The sequence below is a fragment of the Pholcus phalangioides genome, unplaced genomic scaffold (assembly GCF_987345545.1).
Source record: "Pholcus phalangioides strain wild (caught in Gottingen) unplaced genomic scaffold, Ppha-v1.0 ptg000042l_1, whole genome shotgun sequence".
Taxonomy (NCBI): Eukaryota; Metazoa; Arthropoda; class Arachnida; order Araneae; family Pholcidae; genus Pholcus; species Pholcus phalangioides.
In genome coordinates this window covers 26,656,245-26,677,093 of record NW_028301628.1, presented here as the reverse complement: position 1 = coordinate 26,677,093, position 20,849 = coordinate 26,656,245, and the positions used below count along the sequence as shown (strand labels likewise).

Genomic DNA, 20,849 nt, shown 5'->3' with positions numbered 1-20,849 from the left:
CTCTCTGGATCCACGTCTGCCTTAAGTGCATAGAGAGCCTCATGACAATGAGATCTGGATAAGATTTTCGAGATTAAGCATGTGCAAATAGTAAGCAGCAATTTCTAATCAGGTAAGGGACCTCAGAAAAAAAATCACTTTTTCTCAGGGTCCATGATGCTCTTAGTCACCCTCCTGACAGGGCCGTCTTAGTTTTTATATGCATAAAAAGCAGTGTTTCTAAAAGTGTGCGCCGTGGTGAGCTGGATATTTGTGTGCCCGTTTATGCTTTGAAATGATTTTCTTATGAGTGAGAATAACTATCAAACTATTTTGGGAAGCTGCAGATGAATCCTTAATTGGGCAAAGTAGCCGAGGGTGACAAAAGTTTGAGAACCACTGGCGTAAAGTATTGGGAGTATCAAGAGTATTAACACCGACATTATAGATATGTGACAAACAGTGCCGTCTTAACTCATGGGCCCACCTGGACACGGCCCGGGGGCCCTCAAAAGAAGAGGGGCCTTATAAAAATGAAATCTGATTAAAATTTTCGAGTGTTATATTTTATGCACGTAAATTTGCCTCAGAGAAAGATAGGTGCCTTTGGGGCCTCAGAACAATCACTTGGTTCGGGACACATGATACTCTTAAGACGGCCCTGGTGGCAAATATTAGAGATGAAGGGTGGGCCCAGGATATACAAATTTAACCCTATATAAGCTAGTTGTATTGGTTCGTAAGATCATCTGTAGGACAGACCAATTTTTCTCATTTCGGACTCTCAGGGGGGAGTGGATTCGGACCTAGCTTTCAGTGCATTATGTTCCTGTGCCCCCCCCCCTTCCCTAACCTCGATGATGCTGCTGCTGAGACGGCCATGATAGAAATGACATCATAGTCACATTTAGATATAGTAAATGAGGATCAAAGCTATCTTAGGTAAAGCGTAAGGGGGGGGGGTGTATCGGCAACGTATAATTAAAATGAAAGGGCCCACCATTACACGGGCGTGCAGTTTTCGCTCGTGAAGCTCGCTCGCACCTGACGTAAAGATATAATTAGGGCTCGTTGCTTGGTACAAAAAAACTCCATACTTATAGGCATAACCATCCCCAAACTAAACTCACTCACACCCGGAGCATCACTAAAAATAATACTTTGGCGTTTTGCCATGTCACAGCAAATGGGAAAGGGAGAGAAGAGGCAAAGGGAGAGATCTCACATCATTTTTGTTTACAGGAGGTTGTTTCCTTATTGCTTACACGGGGGGTGGAGGAGATAAGAAGCAAGAAATTATTCTCAAGAGATAAATCGGAAATTCGCGTTTTTGTTGAGATAAAATGGTCAATGAGTGGTGATGATCGGATGCTCGGGATTCCTTTCTCGTGTTTTGTTTACAAATTGATGATGCGCGATCCCCCCCCCCCCTCATCCCCGAAGAAAAAAGAAACAAAACACACAAACAAAAGTAAAAACTTTTCGGTCACGTGATTGGTTTGGCCTCGAAAGAAAAAATCCCTTTATCTCTGTTTCCCTTTCCCCCTCCGCGTTTTTTTTTTCCTTATTCCGCGGTGGCGGCGCCACTGTCGCTAGTTTTTCCCCCTCCGCCCTCCCCGACGATAATCATCATCGTCGCAGCTGTTGCGGTTATTTGGCGATGATGATGATTATTTCGCGGTCATGTTCGAATCGGTCTCGCAGCCAATGAGAAGTTGAATTAATTAATTACAATTTTGTCGAGTGGATTTTACTCCACGTGGTATTTTTTTTTTGTTAAACATGGTCGCTGTGAGTATTTTCCCCATTGTTTACAATTTATTTATTTTAGTTTAGGGAGGGGAGGGGAATTATTGTATAATTTCTTCCTGGTTGTGTTTATTTAGCTTTTGAAAGTGCGTTGCTAACGTGCCTACTGTTTACGCTGGTGCATGAAATTTTTGAATTTGGTTGATCTCATATGTAGGCAGGGCCGTCTTAAGAGCATCATGGGCCCCCGGGCCAACTGATTTTTTTTTGAGGCCCTACCTGGTTAATTCTAAATAATTTCAATCAGATCTCATTTCTGTGGGGCCCCTCTTCTCTTGAGGCCCCGGGCCGTGCGTTAAGACGGCACTGAATGTAGGGTCGCCCAAGTAGAGCTACAGTGCCGTCTTAAGGCATGGGGCCTACCCGGGCACCTCAAGAGAAAAGGGAGGGGGGGCCTCACAAAAATGGGATGTAGTTGAGATTTTCGAAAATTTGCCTGGAAGGGCCTCAGAAAAATCATTTGGCCCATAATGCTCTTAAGACGGCGCTGTAGAGCTAAGGGCTCAACCGGACATGGCCCAGGGAGGGGGGGGGGGGCTTCGGATGTTCAGGGGTCTTGTAACCAGGGGCTTTAATTTTTTAAGTTGGTTTTCTGTGGTTCCCAACTTCGAGGCGCAAACGCGAGCCGATCTCCCCTTTTAAAAAAAAGTCTTTCCGCTGAGAGCAACAGGCCTACAAACAGTACAAATATTCAGGGCCGTCTTAAGAACAGCATCAAGGGATTTTTCTGAGGCTTTACCAGACAAACTCCAGAAAAATTCAATTACTCATTTCTCTTGAGGACCCCGCACCGTGCCCATGTGCAGAGGCGGATTTAACCGTGGGGCCCTGCCTTCTAAAAGACCCTGAAAATTAAAATTCCACACTTTTTTTAATTTAAGGGACCCAATATTTTCTTTTGCACCCGGGGTCTCTGCCGACTTTAATCCGCTACTGCCCATGCGTTAAGAAGATAGCACTGCAAATATTCAATCCATGGTATCCTCACAAGCGCGGGGCTGGCAGGACTCTAGCCCTGGTGCCCGGGACAAGTCTTACAATTTTTTGCTTTTTCACGCAGTAAATTAACTATATGAGGGCCCAAAGAAATCTGGCCAAGGCCCCCACCAAAGATCCCAGCCTGCCCCAAAGAATGCTTAGTACTGTTCTGCGACGAGCCCTCGGCTGACTGGAAATGTTCTGCGGTAAAAATCCCCTTCTTGCACTTTTTCTTAAAATTCTTCTAAATTGTTCGGCAGTACGGTAATTGTTCTGCGACCTATGTCGCAGATTTCGGCACATTCTGCTTTGGGGCCCTGCTCCTGGATGTAGGGGACATGATTCAATCATTACATTTCACTTCTGAAATATAGATGGCAACACTAAAAAATCAGACACAAAAATATACACATTCAGATTGTTAGGTACACATGCAGGGCTCCCACTCGACCTACTTTTTGGTAAAATGTCCTACTTTCTAGTTGTCTTACTTTTCCTACTTTTTACCAAATCCTATCGACAAAATTTGTGTAATTGATTTTAATTGAGCAGGAAATCATTGATATATTGCCAAATATATTACAAATGTTGGAGAATGTAATTAATGATTCTGCCAAAGCAGAAATTATATCATTTTTAAGGTTATTTGAGGGGGAGGGATGTATGTGGACCATTTGGTTGATTAATTTTTTATTTGCGTAGTTTGAGGGTTCAACAAGTATAGTAGTCATTAAAAACTTCTGTCTGGATGAAAAAATAATTTTGTATTTATTACTTCATGGTCTTGGACAGTAACTTTCATCATTCAAAATTATGGTGCAAATAGGTAAAACAACAGTTTGCATTTCAAAGCAGTTGGATACGTAGGCCTATTCTAGGTTTGGTGATTCTGATGCTACCCAATAGCATTCAGTTGCCTTCTGTATTTTTAAGGCATAAACAATATTTACAATGCTCAGCAAAGAGCTAGAAATGGAAGTGCTTCATTTGTCAAAAATGATTACACTGGCATTGAACAGTAAAATGTGAACAAAACAGTAAAACTATCTGGTTCACCTTGCCTTATTTACGACGGATCTTGTAATTTATGCATTTTGCATTGTGCTTTTGAAAGTGGTCTCAAAGGTGCGTCATTCTTAAAAAAACTTACTTCTGCTGTACCTTGTCGAAGAGAGTTGACAAGCTCTTCACTTTGGAAGACTCGAAAAAAGAATGTATATATATGAGGAGAGACAGCAAAGAATTATCTGTGGTTGCTAGTGCACTGTTTTGGCCAAAAATTGGTTTTGTAGCCAAGTCATTTGTCATTTTGTTTTGGCTTGACTGAAATAGTGCTAGGGGAAAAAAAGTTAATTCAAAATTAAATTTATTTATTTTTTTAATTATTTAAAATTTTTTTTAGGAATTTTTTTCTGTTATGCTATGATTATGTTGTCTAAGGGGGTTACCCTCCCCCATCCTACTTTTTAGTCCTGCGTTTTCCTACTTTTTCTCATTTTTTGAGTGGGAGTCCTGCACATGCTTAAACTTCTGGTACAATTCACTAGGTAGTAAATTGTACATGGCAATAGACATGAGTTGTGCTCGGATTGAAAGAAAGAAAGAACTAGTGCCTGTGTTTTGCGCATGGGTGAATGGAACCAGTGGGCCACAAATTTACAGGGCCCAAGAAATTGGCTGTCTTTTGTACTGCAGGCATGGGCCCACTCCCTTATGGCTGTGCCTCAAAGAACACTATACTATGTAAGTGGCACAACTCGATGGGTAGTAAATTGCCTTTGGCGATAGACCAGAGTTGTGTTCTACTTCTTTCGCACTCTAAGATTTTCTTTCACATTTTATGAAAAATTCAACCCTAGCCTCAACCCTGGAATGTGACATGAAGTTTGTTTCTGTAATGCGTGTTGTGTGTTGTGCTGCCATCAATTTTTATAACTATGAGTGAAGTGTAATGATTGAATAATTTTATCATTGTAGGTCTGTTGCTCTTTGTGGCGAGACTTTATTTAACTGTCAGCTCACATTTGCTTCTCAAAGTTGGGAATTACAGTAAACCAACTTCAGCCAAGCACCACTGTAACAATAGTGAGATTGGAACCTGGGTCCTCACGTTGCACGTCCGTCGCTATGACATTTTCGACCACCACAGCGGCGGGCCTCCTTGGCTGGATACCCATAGCCCCTGCTATTCTATTGGATGTGGAATCATGGAGTCCAGCTCAGGTGCTCAGGACAATTCTTATGATTTTTTTGTCTTATTAAACTATAAGTTCATTGTAGAGGGGCTCACCAAAGATCACAGTTGGTGGGAAAGTATGTTCTTGGAAGCACCTACTACAAAATCATAATGTTAAATCTCATCAGTAATTGATTGTTTTTTGTTCGTAGGGAAGTATGGAAAATGCTCTGCATGCTCGAAACAGAGTCGGTGTCCAAGACTTTGTGCTACTCGAAGACTATCAGAATGAGAGAGCTTTCATCGAGAATTTGAGGAAGAGGTTTAGAGAAGATCACATCTATGTGAGTTGGCACTTTCGTTCATTTTCAAAGTATTTATGTGTGAAACATATATTTTTGTCGGGCAAAGGCCAGTATTTTTTTACTGATTTATTGATTTGAGTTGTGTAAACCCTTGTGTGGTTTTGTGAATAGAAAAAACATTGTTTAAAATTAAAATATCCACATATAACTCGTGTTCTATAGTGGCACCACCTATCAGAATTTTTTTTTTAAAATACGGTGAAATCCATATACAGGTATCCCTTGCTGTAATGTGATTTTGAAAAGTTAACTTTAGGAATTCCAACCTGCAAAATTTGGCTTGAAGTTTAACTTTAATCCTGGAAATGGGCTTGCAAACCAAGGATAACATGGTTAAATCCTTTGATGACGTAATATGTTGGGTTTAATGATGTAAAAGCTGAGACCAGTATAAAAGAAATTCTTGAATGCAACTTGTCAGATCTCATTGATGAACAACGATTGAAGGATATAGAAGTGATATTGACCATGCCATGAGAAACTTTTAAGTTTGATTAAGTCATTCAATCGAAAAAAAAGTGGTTACAGTGGTGGTGAAACTGGAATTTTATATTTGCGAGTAGTATGTGGAACACTCTGGCTTTGCTACTAAACTCTTTATAAGAAGTGATGGTTGTCAGCCAAATCTCAGTGGCTTCATTAAAAAGAGTTATTGTCAGCCTATCTATATTGGGCCCGAGTGGCGCTGTGGTAAGATGTTCGTCTTACACTATGAAGGTTACCATCAAGGTACATGGGTTCGAAGCCGGGCATAGAACTTTAGAAGCAAGTTCTTTGCCTAGGGCGACCACCGATGGATGGAGCCTTCATTTCCCACCCAACTCCTCTGGTTGGAAATTGCCGTATGGCGATATATGACCGGAGTTGGTGTGCGGTAAAGTAGTAGCCTATCTATATCATACTCATGCTCTTCAGGAAAGAAAACATCCACACTTACTGGAATTAATCAGTGAAGAGCAGTGAAGACAGAAAAAGTTTATTTAGTTCGTTAATATTGGTTAAATTCATGGGATTTATTCATAAGTTTGAATAATTAGTTTATTAAAAAAAGTTCCTTGGCTGTTGGGTGCAGTTTTTGTTATCCTTCTGAAACAAACCATCCCCCCCCCCATCCCTATCTTTCTCATGTTAAATTCAACTCACTTTGTGTGATTTGGTCTTATGCAACTATTTTGTGGAACCAATTAATCACTTAAAACGAGGGGTGCCTGTGTAAGGATATTTTAAGGGAATCAAGAAAAAATATTGTTGTAGAAGAATTATGTTTTTTTCAGATAGGCAGCATTGTCATTATTCTTTGCCAAATTTATGCTATCATTGTCATCTCTATCTTCTGTGTTTTTACCATTAGAAAATTCATTTGCCTCAGAGCTGGATAGAGTTGTTGAAATGTCGAGAAATGTTGTCCGTGTTGCTCTTTCTTTTGTGAATTAATCCTTTAATATTTCCAGACCTACATCGGACCAGTCCTAATATCTATAAATCCATACAAACAGTTGGATATATATGGACAAGACTTCGTTGAAGAGTACCAAAATGTCAATTTCTTTGAGCTTCCACCTCATATGTAAGTTCACTTTCAAAAACCTGTATCAACTGTACTACATATATGAATAAATATTTATCTATAATTAAACAATGAGCAAGACTTTTTTGCATTTATTTTTATACATGTAATACAGGGCTCAACAAATTGAAAAAAAACTGTCTAGACACTGTTGTAAATTCTTAATGTGAATATGTTAATTAGTGAAGTAGTAGAATGAGTGAAGCACTAACAACTTTGAATTTTTTTGGTAACCCCAAACCCTGTATTATCCTCTCAAATCATTTTCGATGTTATAAAAACAATTAGCCATATCTTACATTATTTGCAGTGAAATAAATTTTTCAATTTTTTGACTAATTCTTTTTTAAATGCCCCTTATTGGCTTTTATTTCGCTATGTTCTTGTAGAAATTGGTTGGAGGAATCCAACAAAACCTCACGTAAGGTGATAGCAGGATGGGATTCCAAGCTATACCAATTTCCAACGTGTGACAGGACAGCTTTTGTACTTGAAGTTTGTGACCCTATTATGTTATCCAATAGCATCATACTGAGATGTAAGTCACATTATTAGAAACTTTGATCTAAATCTTTCCAGCGAGTTATTGGAAATTGTCTTGAAAAGTATTGTCCAGAAGTTATTTGGATTCTAAGTCTGATTTATTTTTGTGACGTTCACAAATCGCGCCAGCCATATCTCACAACAAAATTCCTTAAGTGTCAAGCACAGTATTTTCTCACAAAAATAGTTCCAAAGACTCTGTAACCCTTTTCTATGTTGGTTAACAAGCATGAACTCTGATTTTGTTTCCATTGCCAGACTTCAATTTAGTAATCACTCATAGATTTTTAGTCATCCAGGATTTATCAATTCGGATGAATTGGGCAGCAGCATGTGCAGGATTTTTTTAAATTTATTCATAGTATCTCCCAATATTGATTTAACTTTCCATTATTTATCATTTGTCATGAAGATAGAGAAATAATGATATAGTCAGAATTATATGGTAATTTTTTATTGTATTTTACAGTTTTGCGATAGCTGATACAGCTTATCGACTTATGCGTGGAGAATGTCGGGATCAGTGCATTCTCATTTCGGGTGAAAGTGGGAGTGGTAAAACCGAAGCTTCGAAGAAAATTTTGCTTTATCTGGCTGCTGCAAGTCATCACGGTGCAACTGTTGAAAATGTCAAAGACAAATTGTTAGTTTCTAATCCAGTTTTGGAGGTATGTAAAAGCTTAGGCTATTTATTCACCTAGAATGTATAAATTTTAATGGATAGTAGATTGACATATTTATATACATATATATTTAATTTTTTTGTAGTTAATTCAGGTTATTAAAAGTAGACTCATTTATATTGTAAAGCTATTGATGTATCTGGAAAAGTATTGCTAAGAAGCCACGTAGGGAGGGATGGTAAAGAGACGATTGTTAATAAGATATTCATTCTCTTAACTTTCTCTTTTATGTTAGCATTATCACCAGGAGATTTTTTTCATCTAAGTTTGTGTTATAAATTAAATGATTTCATTGCTAGCTGCATGTCTTAAACCAGAACAACAGGTCCACACCAAACACACAAAGTTATGCTAAACCAGACAAAACCAGTTTGGAGGCTCAGCACAACTCATGTGATTTTGATTGCAAGGTGCATTGCACAAAAAGTATCCAGATATATCAGTTGTCTGTACTTCAATGAAAGTTGTTCGTCAGTGCTCTGTGTTAAATGACTCCTCTAAATCGGTTTTGTTTGGTTTGACGTGGTGCTACCTGTTCTGTCTGAACTGTCTTGAGAACTTTCTAACAGCTGACTGACTGAGCATCGCCTAGAAGGCTGTGCTTGGACAAGACTCATGGATGATGCTCATAAGTCGTCAAAGCAAAACAGTACCCAGCAATCAAGGTCTTTTTCTTCTAAGTTCAGCCCTGACAAACATGAAACTTTAGGCTCCTTTACATATCCTGTTCTTTAAGGCATGGTTATAGACTTTGAGACATAGTTACAGAATAGTATTATGTATCAATTATCACAGAACACCGGTAATTTTGGGGCCCTGAAATGTGTGGACCTCAGGCACGTCCCATTTGCCCATGCAACAAACATGCACTGCCTACAAAACCACAAACATGATAAACACACAGTCTTAAACACCGAAGTTCACTAAAAGTCTGACTTCAGTCACTTAGAAAGTCTTAGCAATAAAATCTTTTAATTCAGTATTCATTGATGCAAACTTGATTATTGTGTGATTAGAGATGTAAAATTCTTGAGAATAATCTTTGTAGAATATTCGAGAATATTCTCTGGGAGGATTGCTATTATAAATGATTTTGAGAATATTCTCCAGTAATTTATAATAGGCTTTCCAGAGTCTGTTCCTGTCGCTCTTTCCGTCAAAAAGACAGGGAAAATTAAAGTTTGTAGCCCATGATATAAAACTTTAAAAGCAAGCGGAAGAAACCAACATGACTGAATTGCATAACTCGCAAAGAAATGGGAATGATATACAAAATTTAAGTGTGTGTGCATTGAAGAAAATAAACTTCTGTATCTTAGAACAAAAGTGATTATATAAGAATGGCTTCTCTTTTGTCAATTGACTTTGATTTTATGTTTTGCTTTGAAATTATTCCTGAAAATTTATCTAATTTTAAAAATAAATTTTTCAATCTTTAGAGGTTTTTGAAATGTTGATAACAAAAACTTTTGAAACTTCTCGCCATGACTGAGAATATTCTCAAACTAAAAATTGTCATCATGAGGTGATTATGCCAAAAAAAATTTTTGTTTTAGATTCTTCAGGCAATGAAAACCAAATTATATTTCACAACAAACAAAATTGGTAAAAAAAAAATTCATTATTTAAAAAAAATAATATTCTTAATTCTCAAATTTTTACATCACCTCTCATCTCTATGTGTGATTATGCAAACGACTGGAGTTGAAAAGAGGATAAACTTTCTGTTGACGACGGCTGTGAAACTTACTTACCATTATATCTGTATTTGAATTTATGGGGTAAAGAAAGAATTCATAAAACTTTCCCTTTGATTAATCACTGTTTTGTTAAATAGATTTCACAGAAGCTGATTTTTCTTTACTATTTTATTTCAAAAACTTTTTTTTCAGGCTTTCGGGAATGCTAAAACAAATCGAAATGATAATTCAAGTCGTTTCGGAAAGTATATGGACATTGAATTCAGTTATATGGTAAAATAATTTTCAATTCTTTGTTAAACTTCTATAAACTTCTTTACTATTATATTTTTCTTCTGGTGCGTTTTTCTTTTGCTAAAGCTAATTTTCTATTCTCATATTTTTGGTTTTTGACTGTATAGGGAACTCCTTTAGGTGGGCATATTCTGAATTATTTGCTAGAAAAATCTAGGGTGGTTCAACAAGCTCAAGGTGAAAGGAACTTTCATATCTTCTATCAGTTGGTTGTGGGAGCCGGGGAAAAAACTCTCCAGAAACTCCATCTCAGAAGAGATCCTTCGTTATACTTCTATTTGAGTCAGGTGAGTTGAAAAAAGTTTTGTGCATGTCAAAACAGATTCACAGAACATTTAGTTTTTAAGATTAATATAAAACATATGTGTAAATTAGGGTAAAAGTTTGAAAAACCCTCTTGAATGTTCATATTTTGGGCTTTTACTAAACTAATTATGAAAACCAATCGGTGAAAGCTCATTTTGTTGTACCAGTGATTGAACCAGCACTCATCTTTACTAATATGTAATTAATACTAAATAATTATTGAAAAATATTCTTAATTATTAATGCAATTACAAGTTGGTCATATATTTATTCACTGAATGATGGACCCTGTGTGTTCCAAAAGTGTTATTTATTAATGATGTCACGGTGGGAAAAGTAGGACACTTTCCCCCCCTTTGACAAAGAAGCCTGACATATTTCAATCCAGAATTGTCATGTCAAATAAGTGAAATTTGCTAAATGTAAATATAATTGTGTTTGTCGCGTGGAAAATATTTGAGCTTCTGTCTTTATATTATTGTGGAAAGCTGAGCCGAATCTCGTGGTTGTCTAGTTCCTTTCTTCTTGTGTTATCATTCCGTCTGATATTCATAAAATGCCAGAGATCTAAACCACAGATCGTTTGTGTAGAGTGGACACACACTCTTTATGTATCACACTGTATGTGTTTGTCGGAAAATTCTAAATATTAAATGCTTTGCTTTGACATCTCAATCGTTTGAGCTCAACAACAAATTCCTTGAATTTTTCTGATTCTTCTTGTAAAATTTTGGGAATTTCCGAGTTAAATTGAACGAGAAAATGTGTGTTCTTTTGAATAATATATTCTTTCTTTTGTGAGAGAGACACACCTAATGATCCACTGATAATCAAAGATATTATCGCCGGGTAAAATTTTGGATGACGCAGTTTGCGCGACGAATTAGAGGGTGCGCTTTCTCAAGCCCCGCCCATCACTCAATTTACATATTATCACTGAAAAACTTTGGAGCAGTGCAGTTCATCGGGACCAGTTGCACGAGAAAGCGTGGTCCCGCCGTTGAAGAATCCCCCCCCCCCCCCACGTAACTTGAAGAGCCTCTGAAACTCAAATCCCAAGTCAAGTCACTCAAACCCCATTTAGTTCTGAACTGCCAAAAGTCGTAATATTTTACTTGAAGATGTAAGAAAAAAAAAAAAACAGTATGAAGCATCGTCTCTTTATATCAGTTGCTCCAAACTGATCCAGGAAGGAAGGTTTACTGTCATGCCCGAAAGATGAAGCCCAGCAGCTGTCTCTTGCAGTCCAGTCTAAGGATGCTACTTCGTCCATGTCCACACTACCCCGAGTGGTAGTACAGATGGAGAACTTTGATGCTCCGACATCGTAAAGTATGTGCACGGACCGTTGCTTCAGCAGATACAGAGGACATTAATCGTTCAATTCGCCAAGCAGATTCGCCAGTCAAAGGATGACTTATGAGAAAACGAACTGTCCGTACTGAGTGTTCAAGTTAAAGGGAACTGTTCATCGAAATCCGGTTGTCAAGAATGAAGTGACCATAATATGGGAGATAGTGAGTAAATTTTCTCTTACAAATTTTGTTAAGTGGTCAGGAAAAGCCAAACTGCAGTAATATTTAGTTTCTTGTCTTTTGCAATCAAATAATTTTTCGATAAGTAAAATAAGGTTTTCAGCATCGTTGTTTTTTTTTTGGTATTTTGTTTTTGGAATTAAGAATTAAAGAACCTAATGTGCATTTAGACCTCTGTGTGTTACCATATTATTTTTTCTTTGTGACTTAATTGTTTCGGTTAAAATGCTCTAGTACATATTTATTCAGGAGAATTACTCACCGACACACAAAGGGTTATTGCGGACACGGTAACAACTCAAAAATGGTACCCCACTAATATGATCACCAGGCCAAAAGTTTTCTTTCTTGGAGTACTGTCAACTTAAAATAGTACTCAACTTAATTTTACACCACAACAATGATACCAATATTTATAGATATTTCCATTCAGGACATTTATCATTTCATTCTGTGAATCCTAGGAATTACCAGTCTGACTTTTACCACGACATATATGAAGTTAAACCCTGTTATAGTAAACCTCGTATGAAACACATATCCTTTTTGGTACTGTGAGGTTTTATTATTCATATGCAACTCTGATGTGTGCCTTTAATGCCTTTGTTCAATCGATTCTCCAGCATGCATCCCCAGTGTGGAATCCTCATTGGATTGGTGACATTAAACTGATTGAAAAAAAAAAACCCCCAAAAAAATGTTTTACAAAGTCCCTGCCAAAAGCCTCCTGAATCTTTCATATCCCGAATGACTGTAACTTGTGGGACACCATTCTAAATGTTGACTGATCAACAACTTGATACTGCTGCATAAAATTATCTATAGTCTATATGCATCCCATTTGCGAGAAGGAACTGCTTACAGCATTAATTTTTATGTCGGGCTGACTGAGCTTGAAATAGCCTTCTATCAGACCTGGTTAGTACATTGACAAACATGTTATTTTATAAAAGCCTCTATCAAGCTTTGGAATCTCGAGTTTCTTGATCAGATATCCATTTTAATTTAATGCCCACATGTATGTACCAGGGTTGGGTTTTTGACGTCAAAAACTGGTTTTTGACATGACAAGTGTCAAAAACTGGTTTAAACTGTCAAAAACTGGTTTAAACCATCAAAAACTGTCGAAAACCGTCAAAAACCTAAATGAATGCCTTTTGATAATGTTTTGAACATAATAGGTGTACAACATGATGAAAAACTTACTTTTTGGCATATTACAATGTTTTATTTTTAAACATTAATTTATTACAATAATTAAAACAAAATATTAATTATAATTTGCACTTTTGAATTTTTCAACATATCTAGTCTAGAACATATAAAATATAATTTTATGGTTTATTTATCTAAGCTACTCATTACCTGTGTTCAATTTGTAAAGTGGATTAGAGCTGCTTATTCAAAATATGTATGATAGGGCATCAGGGTTAGGTTTTTGACCCCAAAAACTAACTCGGTATTAAAACTATCAAAATCTTACTGTCAATGATGTCAAATAGTTTTTGTTAACTTGATAGATATGTTAAATAACAAAATACTTACTTTTATTTAGATTAAAGGGTTTTATATTCAGAATTATAATTACTGAGGAAAAATATATATTTTGATATTTTAAATTTTCTGATCTGCCCAAAATTTTATTCCATATAAAATTTCTGACGCAGCATCTGTTAATGCACTAACTAAACTCATTTATTTTCGCCTGAAAATTTCTTAGATCAGTGTGTATAAATTCACACAGCTTTAAAGAGTATTTTCAACCAAAGCAGAGCTGACAAGACTTGATACCCAAAGCATTTGTTTTGCACGTTTGAATACAGCTTCAATTGGAAAACAATTGCATTATAAATACTAGTAAATGTACCATATCATAGTGCAAAAGTAAGAATAAACCAAGTTTGACATATACAAGCTAGCATTGCCAAATTAAATGACATTTTAGTTCTACAATTTAGTATTTTGATCGCTAGATATATTTCAATGTTATGTGCAATAAGAGTATTGTTTTAAGTATCAGTGGTTATCTAGATAATTTAATAATAACAGAAATCAACATTACATACATGATGTAATAAACTTTTTTAAACACTTATCTGTTGTAAAATGAGTACAGCAGATAGTTTATATCAATGCATATATATAAGCAGTTGAAGAAATTTTGGAAGGTCAAGAATCATCTTGAATCAAAGAATGTCAAATCGTTCCACAGTTTTCCATTCAATGTTCATGTTATGCTTTATTCAAATTTTATAAGAAAAAAAAACATATTGTCCAAAATAATTCTGTCGGGAGTAGAAAATTATTTTAGAATCTTATTAAATATTTATTCTTTGTATAACATAGTCACTTTAAACATTACATGCAATTAACGTGTGCATTTTCAATGGGAATTTTTATATCGAAAAGCAATATTTGAGGTTTTTGACAAAGGTTTTTGACGTGACAGTTTAAACTGCGGTTTAAACCGTCAAAAACCTGCCAACCCTGGTATGTACAGTATATTATTTACTCCTTTTCTTTTATTTTTTATCTGGTTTTTTTCTCCCTCACAATATAAGTAGAACCAGCCTTTTGTGGATGTAAATAAATGAAATATCATTTAGCTATAGCAAGAGGACATCAAAAAGTATGAAAATCTGGTGTAGAAACCTGTAGAATGCTATGTGCATTGCAAGCATAAGCCACTTCCCTGATTCACCTTGAATAGTGGGGGGTGTGTGCACACATGCTAAGCAGTTCTAGTTTTCTCTGTATGCTTTTGTAAATGAAACCCATTGAAAATGAACTGCTTAGTGTTCACATCCACACTCTTTAACATCACTCAGGAGAGTAGCTTATGCTTGCTCTGCGTATGTGTGTATTCAGCATTACGCCATTGCAAGCTATTGTAGAACCTCCGATTTGATACAACTAGCTTTGTATAAGATGAGTGAGACATCGTCAAGTTAAACTGTTTAAAATTCACTCTGAACTCTGTATGTATTAAATAGCTGTAGTGTAGCAACAAGATCAAATGATCAAAAACAGAAGATTTGCAAATTTGAATACTTTTTCATTGTTGTTGATTGTTTATTATTTTTAATATTGTTTAGGGGAATAGTGTTGAAGTTTGTGGAATTGATGATGCCGCTCAGTTTAGGGTAGTGAAAGATGCTTTGTCTGTGATAGGGTTTACTGAAGAAGAGGAGGAGGTAACATTATTTCTATGAAAAATTCTATCCAACCCCCCCTTTTATGCCATGCAAAAACATTTAGTATTTCATGCAAATGTTATCACTGAATAAAGTTTCATTTCTTTCATTTTTCTTTCAGGCACTTTTTGCCATTATAGCCTCGGTACTGCATTTGGGAAATATCGGCTTCATTGAAGAAGTAGGAAGAGCAGTTATAGTTCAAGAAAAGTCATTGAAGGCTATTAGTGAGGTGTGAGTTTTCAGTTTTTTTTAAATATGTAACTATTTTCATGCACAAAATTTTATCTTAAAGATTCAATGGTTTTATATTGTGTAATATATATATAGTGAAACCCCCTCTTAACATACACTTTTCAGATGCAGTCATTCCTCTTTTACGGCAAAATAACAATTTCCCTTGTATAATAAAAGCATGCATTTCAAACCTTTGATTAACGATCAGCCTTTTTTTACGGACAAATTCTTTTGTCCCACCATTGTCTGCAAAAGGGAAGTACTGTATCTTGTTAGTCCTGATTTTACATGGGGCATTTGAATGAAAACTAATGGAAACATGGTGTTTAATGATCAGTTAGTTGACTTTGGAAAAAAAGCTGTATGGTTATTGCTTTCTTTGCATGTGCTATTTGTAGACGTGGTATTGTGTGAGTGAAATTTCATTAAAATCTAATTTTTTGTTGAATTTTTTTAGCTGCTTGGTTGCCAAGAAAATGATCTCCACCAAGCGTTGACGAACAGGACCATTGAGGCCAAGGGAGAATATGTAAGTTCATATATTTTAGTTGTAATGTGTTTTGTATTCTTTAAAAAAAAAAAAAGTGTATTATATTAGCCCTTTAAGGGGCATTGATGAGATATCTCGCCTCCTTAAAAACCTCTCGTTTTTTAGCATTGACAAGCCAGGTATTTTGCAAAGTTGATTTCCCAATGGAACACTTTTTTCCTATACCCCTTAGTTTGCAACTGCTGAAAATCGAAAGAAAGTCTACTTCGTTAAAAAAAAATATGGCATTTTGAAGGTTGTTTAGTGATTTCTGCTGTGCTCCTTTAGAGGGGTTAGAAAAATTATAACGTAATGCTGTAATCCAATAATTATCTACTTGAGTAGTAAATATGTTGGAAGGTTATATAATTAATATTGTCAGTTTCGAAATCAATAGTTACTTCCTTAACTCTTTTAATTCTTCATTGTACTTATTAAATAAGTAATGTAAAATATGAATTGTTTTCCAAATTGTTCAATAAATACTCTCACAATGGGGGAAGAAAACCAGAAGTAAAGAGCAGAATCACAGAAAAGTTTGAAACACTGTTTTGATCTCACTACTAGTGCTTACCGTTTCAAAATAAAGTGTTTCAGAACACTTACCTGACCATTGTTCCATGATCAAACAAATGCTAACTCCCAGTCACTCTGCAGAAAACATTGTCTGTTTATGTATAGTACAAATATTCTTTCCACTGAGCAAACTCTGGCAATCAACCCCAGTTTGCCTGGTCAGTGTGATAGGGGTAGGTCTAATACATATTTTTCCTTTGAAAACTGCCCTTGGCATGTCTGAAACATAATTTTAACATAGCCGTTTTGGTTTTCTTTTGTATTTGTATGATTACCAAGCAAAGGATTTCTTCAATTTGCACTGAATGATTAAGAATCAATTATGTGATAATAAATTTTGCTACTGTGTATGCAAGCTTGTATTCTAAGTGTTGGTTATTAAAACGAGCACAGTCTACAAAAACCCCATGTTTAGGATATATTTAAGTCATATAATATTCATAAAACATTTAAAGTTTATCAAACAAAAAAATTTGATGTTTTGGAATTTTTTAATCTGAATTTCGTGCAATGCTTTTCTAATTTGCTTCCCCCCTCTCCCTCCCCACTGAATATATACTTGACTGAAAGTTTTTAACAAAAGGCAGCAGCACATTAGTATTGAGTTTTATGATAGAAAGAAAATTTTTGAGGGAAATTTTTCTTATCAAGTTTATCATCACTGATCTCTAATGTTTGCACTAAAAGATCTGCTACTGCTATTTCCATAACTCTCACAGTAGGTTTCTGAAATCAGTCGTCTCATGTGACCTGTGTGTTTGAAGAGGTTTCATGTTTGTGTGTTGAAAATAAAAATTGCTTTTATCAAATCAGAAATAATTTTTTCTCTACATTAACCAAATTTTTGTAAATCAAAACTAATATCAAAAATATAAGTTTTCTTTATTTTGTCACAGACTGCATAAAACCACCTCGCGGGCTGAGTGTGGCCACCTGTAGTCTAGAATGGAGATTATTTATTGTTCTGAAAGGGAAAATATTGCATTAGCTTTTAACATCTTGTACTTTGACTGTTCTGTTTTGTTAGACCAAATTACTATGTAGTTCGTTGTACTGAATTACTATGTCTTTTCATTCCTTAAAATATTTACTTCTGTTTTCATATTTCAGTTAACTAGTCCATTAAATCGTGATCAAGCAATATATGCCCGTGATGCCTTGGCAAAAGCTGTGTATGAACGTCTATTTTCATGGCTTGTTGATCGGTTGAATTCATCTTTACAGACTAAGGTATTGTTTTAGGGTTTTTTAGTCTTGCATTTTTAGGTAATAAAAAGGTGACTTTTTTTATATGCCCACATAAGACTCACTTTAGCAATACGTTCAGCTAATTTCATATGCACTTTAAGAAACAAAGTGTACATGAAATTAGCTGAATGTATTGCTAAAGTTTAGTTTGAAGGATATAAATTTATGGAGCTGCTTTACTCAATATTCTCATAGGCTAGAACAAAGAAGACACTGATGGGGCTGTTGGATATTTATGGTTTTGAGATATTTAAGCGCAACAGGTAATAAATATTTTCAATATTAAAGAACTAAAATGTCTCCAACATGTCACTTTGTTTGTATCAAAAAAAATTCTTCTGTGTGCACTTGTTATAATTTGGTATTTTTTAAATTTAGCTTTGAGCAATTTTGCATCAATTACTGCAATGAAAAGTTACAGCAGCTTTTTATTGAGCTCACACTGAAGTCTGAACAAGAAGAGTACTGTAAAGAAGGGATTGAGGTATTTTCTATCAAGATTTAATTGATACTGTTCATTTCTTTTCATCAATGCATTAAAATCGAATTGCGAGATGGAATAATTTCTAAACGTTTTTTTGGCTCAACTCAGAGCATTTCTGCAGAAAAATAATCACACTCATTTGGTTGTTTTTTAATCATGGTTTTTTTTAACAGTTAAAATTTATTTTTCTGTAAATATTGTACTTATACCATATTCTTCCACATTAGCCGACATCCCATGAACTTGAGGGACACTAGATTTTTGAATGTTAGGGTCTGGTTAATTCCGGACATGCTGGGAAAAGCAAGGTTTAATAAGGATCACATGAATTCAGGGGTTTCAATGGATTTTTAGAATAAAGATATAAAAAAAAATTTCCCAGAAGCTTTGACTGAAATTTCACGCCATGCTGGCTAATGCTGCTGAATACGGTATTACTTTCATTAAAAATAATAGAAATCTAGTTCTTGAGACTAGATGTGGAAAAAATAATTGTTTTGTTTTGTAACTTCAAAAAATTTGCCAATCATGATTTTTACTTAGTGTACATTTTATATTTTCAGTGGGAACCGGTACAATATTTCAATAACAAGATCATATGTGACCTAGTAGAAGAAAGACACAGAGGAGTTATAGCCATCTTGGTCAGTAGGAAATTGTACTAGAAAAAAAGTATTAAGCTTCTAATGTTTATATAATTTTTTTTCCTAAATGATGGTTTTGTTTTCTATCTTTCAGGATGAAGAATGTTTGAGACCAGGCGATGCGAATGATATGACGTTTTTAAACAAACTTGAAGATAGATTGGGCAGTCATCCCCACTTTGTCTCTCATAAAGTCGCTGATAATAAGACTAAAAAGACTCTTTCCAGAGATGCAAGTATTTAATTGCTTTTGGTTTTCGTAAATTCTGATTCATTGATAGAATATTGTACATCTGAACTAATTTTTTTTATGTTAGAGCTTGACAATTATGTTTCTTGAGGGAAGAAAATATGCTTTGCTCCTAAGGAATTTGACTGATGCTTCTTTTATTTTTTGCACTTTGTCAAGCTCTGATCAGATAAAATTTTGGTGCCATGATTTATCAGATTTATGGACTAAAGACGACACTTATTTCACACCATGTTTTATTTTGGCAGTTTTCCATAGTGCTTGTTCTGATTCAAAAGTAAATTTGGGTGTTGAATTTCCTATAACTGCTGCATATTGCGTCATAGAATATTAACCACAGCTGTCTGGCACAGTAGGTAATCGACTAAAATTGGTTTTCTGTGGTTCCCAACTCCAAGGTGCAAATGCCAGCCAATCTCCCCATTAAAAAGTCTTGCCACAAAGAGCAATCAGGCCTACAACAATAAAAAAAATTCACGTATGACATGTCAATAAAAGTAAACCAGTCAAGTTGTCTGCTTCCAAAGAACACACAACAACCATTCCTAAGAAACAAACTTCATGTTGGGGTTTACAACACATACACTCACATTTCGACGCATACCCATTAATTAGAAGTTCCTCAGAGGAATATGAATGAGGTGCATGCATGGCTGAGCAATAGTCATAGAATATTAGATAGTTTGAGCCCATGCTGAAAAAGAACAATTTTGCAAATTTCACATAGATCCATTTGTTGTCAGTCTACTGCATCACCCTTCAAGCTAGCCAAGAAACGTCCTGACCACCCTACAATATCAACATGATGGTAAAAATTTGTTTTTCGAGCCTTCTCTTTTCTTTTTGTTGCCAAAGCTGTTTCAGTATTAATTCGCTGGGCTGCTGCAAAGTAATCGATACACAGGTTTAAAATTTGCTGCTTTGAGAATAGGTTCATATTTTTTTTCTATGTATTTGTTATTTAAACTTGGAAAATCAATTGCTAATCAATCAAATATTGTCTTGTAGGAGTTCAGGTTGATTCATTATGCAGGTGATGTCACCTATAAGGTTGAGGGTAAGTTGTTACTGAACTAAGTACAAATTAGTATTGTATGACATTGCTGTGAAGATATACATATTACATTTATGCACCAAAATATGTATATGTCACTTGGTATTTTGAGAGGAGATTTATATCTTCTCTCAAAATACTAAGTGAAATACATACTCTATTATTATTTTGCTTGAATGAGAAGAGGCATGACATTTTAATACTTGAACCTAATCAAAATAATTATTTTTCAAACCCTGGCACATGTATTACGAGAAAATGTGGTTGGTTCTTAATCCAGTGATTCCCTTATTATTACAAAAAAATTTGTTGAAATATTCCATATTTCTTCAATATTTCTTTTTTTGAATTCTATATTCTCCTCCCCAGTATTTCTTGTTTGTAATGTTTCATTTCAAGTAAATATCTTTTCTTTTTATCTATATAGGCTTTCTGGATAAGAATAATGATCTATTATATAGGGATCTAAAAAAGGTTTGTATATGAATCTTTTAATTTATGAAAACAAAACTGATCCCAGTGTACTTGAGTGTGCTGATTATTCTAGAACATAGGTTTCCAGCTGGCATTCGGCAGAACCCTGAAGTTCCGTGAAGATGGTTTTAGGAGTTTAGTGGAATTAAACATCACAGAAACCTCAAATCCCAGAGAACTTAATAAAAAGTCTTGTCACTGATACATGAACACATATGCACACA

General features: G+C 35.3%; 1 protein-coding gene across 3 annotated transcripts in view; it reads left to right on the top strand.

Annotated features, from left to right (window-relative positions):
- The window catches only part of Myo61F (unconventional myosin 61F), a 70,290-nt gene that overhangs the window by 31,695 nt on the left and 17,746 nt on the right, over positions 1–20,849 (top strand). Inside the window, exons 1-17 of one of the 3 annotated variants that reach the window (XM_089255414.1) lie at positions 1,571–1,770; positions 4,744–4,989; positions 5,155–5,286; positions 6,759–6,874; positions 7,887–8,085; positions 9,993–10,073; positions 10,202–10,381; positions 15,031–15,129; positions 15,251–15,361; positions 15,824–15,895; positions 17,582–17,701; positions 17,915–17,982; positions 18,098–18,203; positions 18,767–18,847; positions 18,942–19,079; positions 20,106–20,154; positions 20,579–20,625. In XM_089255414.1, the coding sequence (XP_089111540.1) occupies positions 4,894–4,989; positions 5,155–5,286; positions 6,759–6,874; positions 7,887–8,085; positions 9,993–10,073; positions 10,202–10,381; positions 15,031–15,129; positions 15,251–15,361; positions 15,824–15,895; positions 17,582–17,701; positions 17,915–17,982; positions 18,098–18,203; positions 18,767–18,847; positions 18,942–19,079; positions 20,106–20,154; positions 20,579–20,625 (1,695 nt within the window). In that variant the 5' untranslated portion in view covers positions 1,571–1,770; positions 4,744–4,893. Of the gene's footprint in view, positions 1–1,570; positions 1,771–4,743; positions 4,990–5,154; positions 5,287–6,758; positions 6,875–7,886; positions 8,086–9,992; positions 10,074–10,201; positions 10,382–15,030; positions 15,130–15,250; positions 15,362–15,823; positions 15,896–17,581; positions 17,702–17,914; positions 17,983–18,097; positions 18,204–18,766; positions 18,848–18,941; positions 19,080–20,105; positions 20,155–20,578; positions 20,626–20,849 lie in introns of those variants that run through there. The other 2 variants (XM_089255415.1, XM_089255416.1) reach the window with 2 other exon arrangements.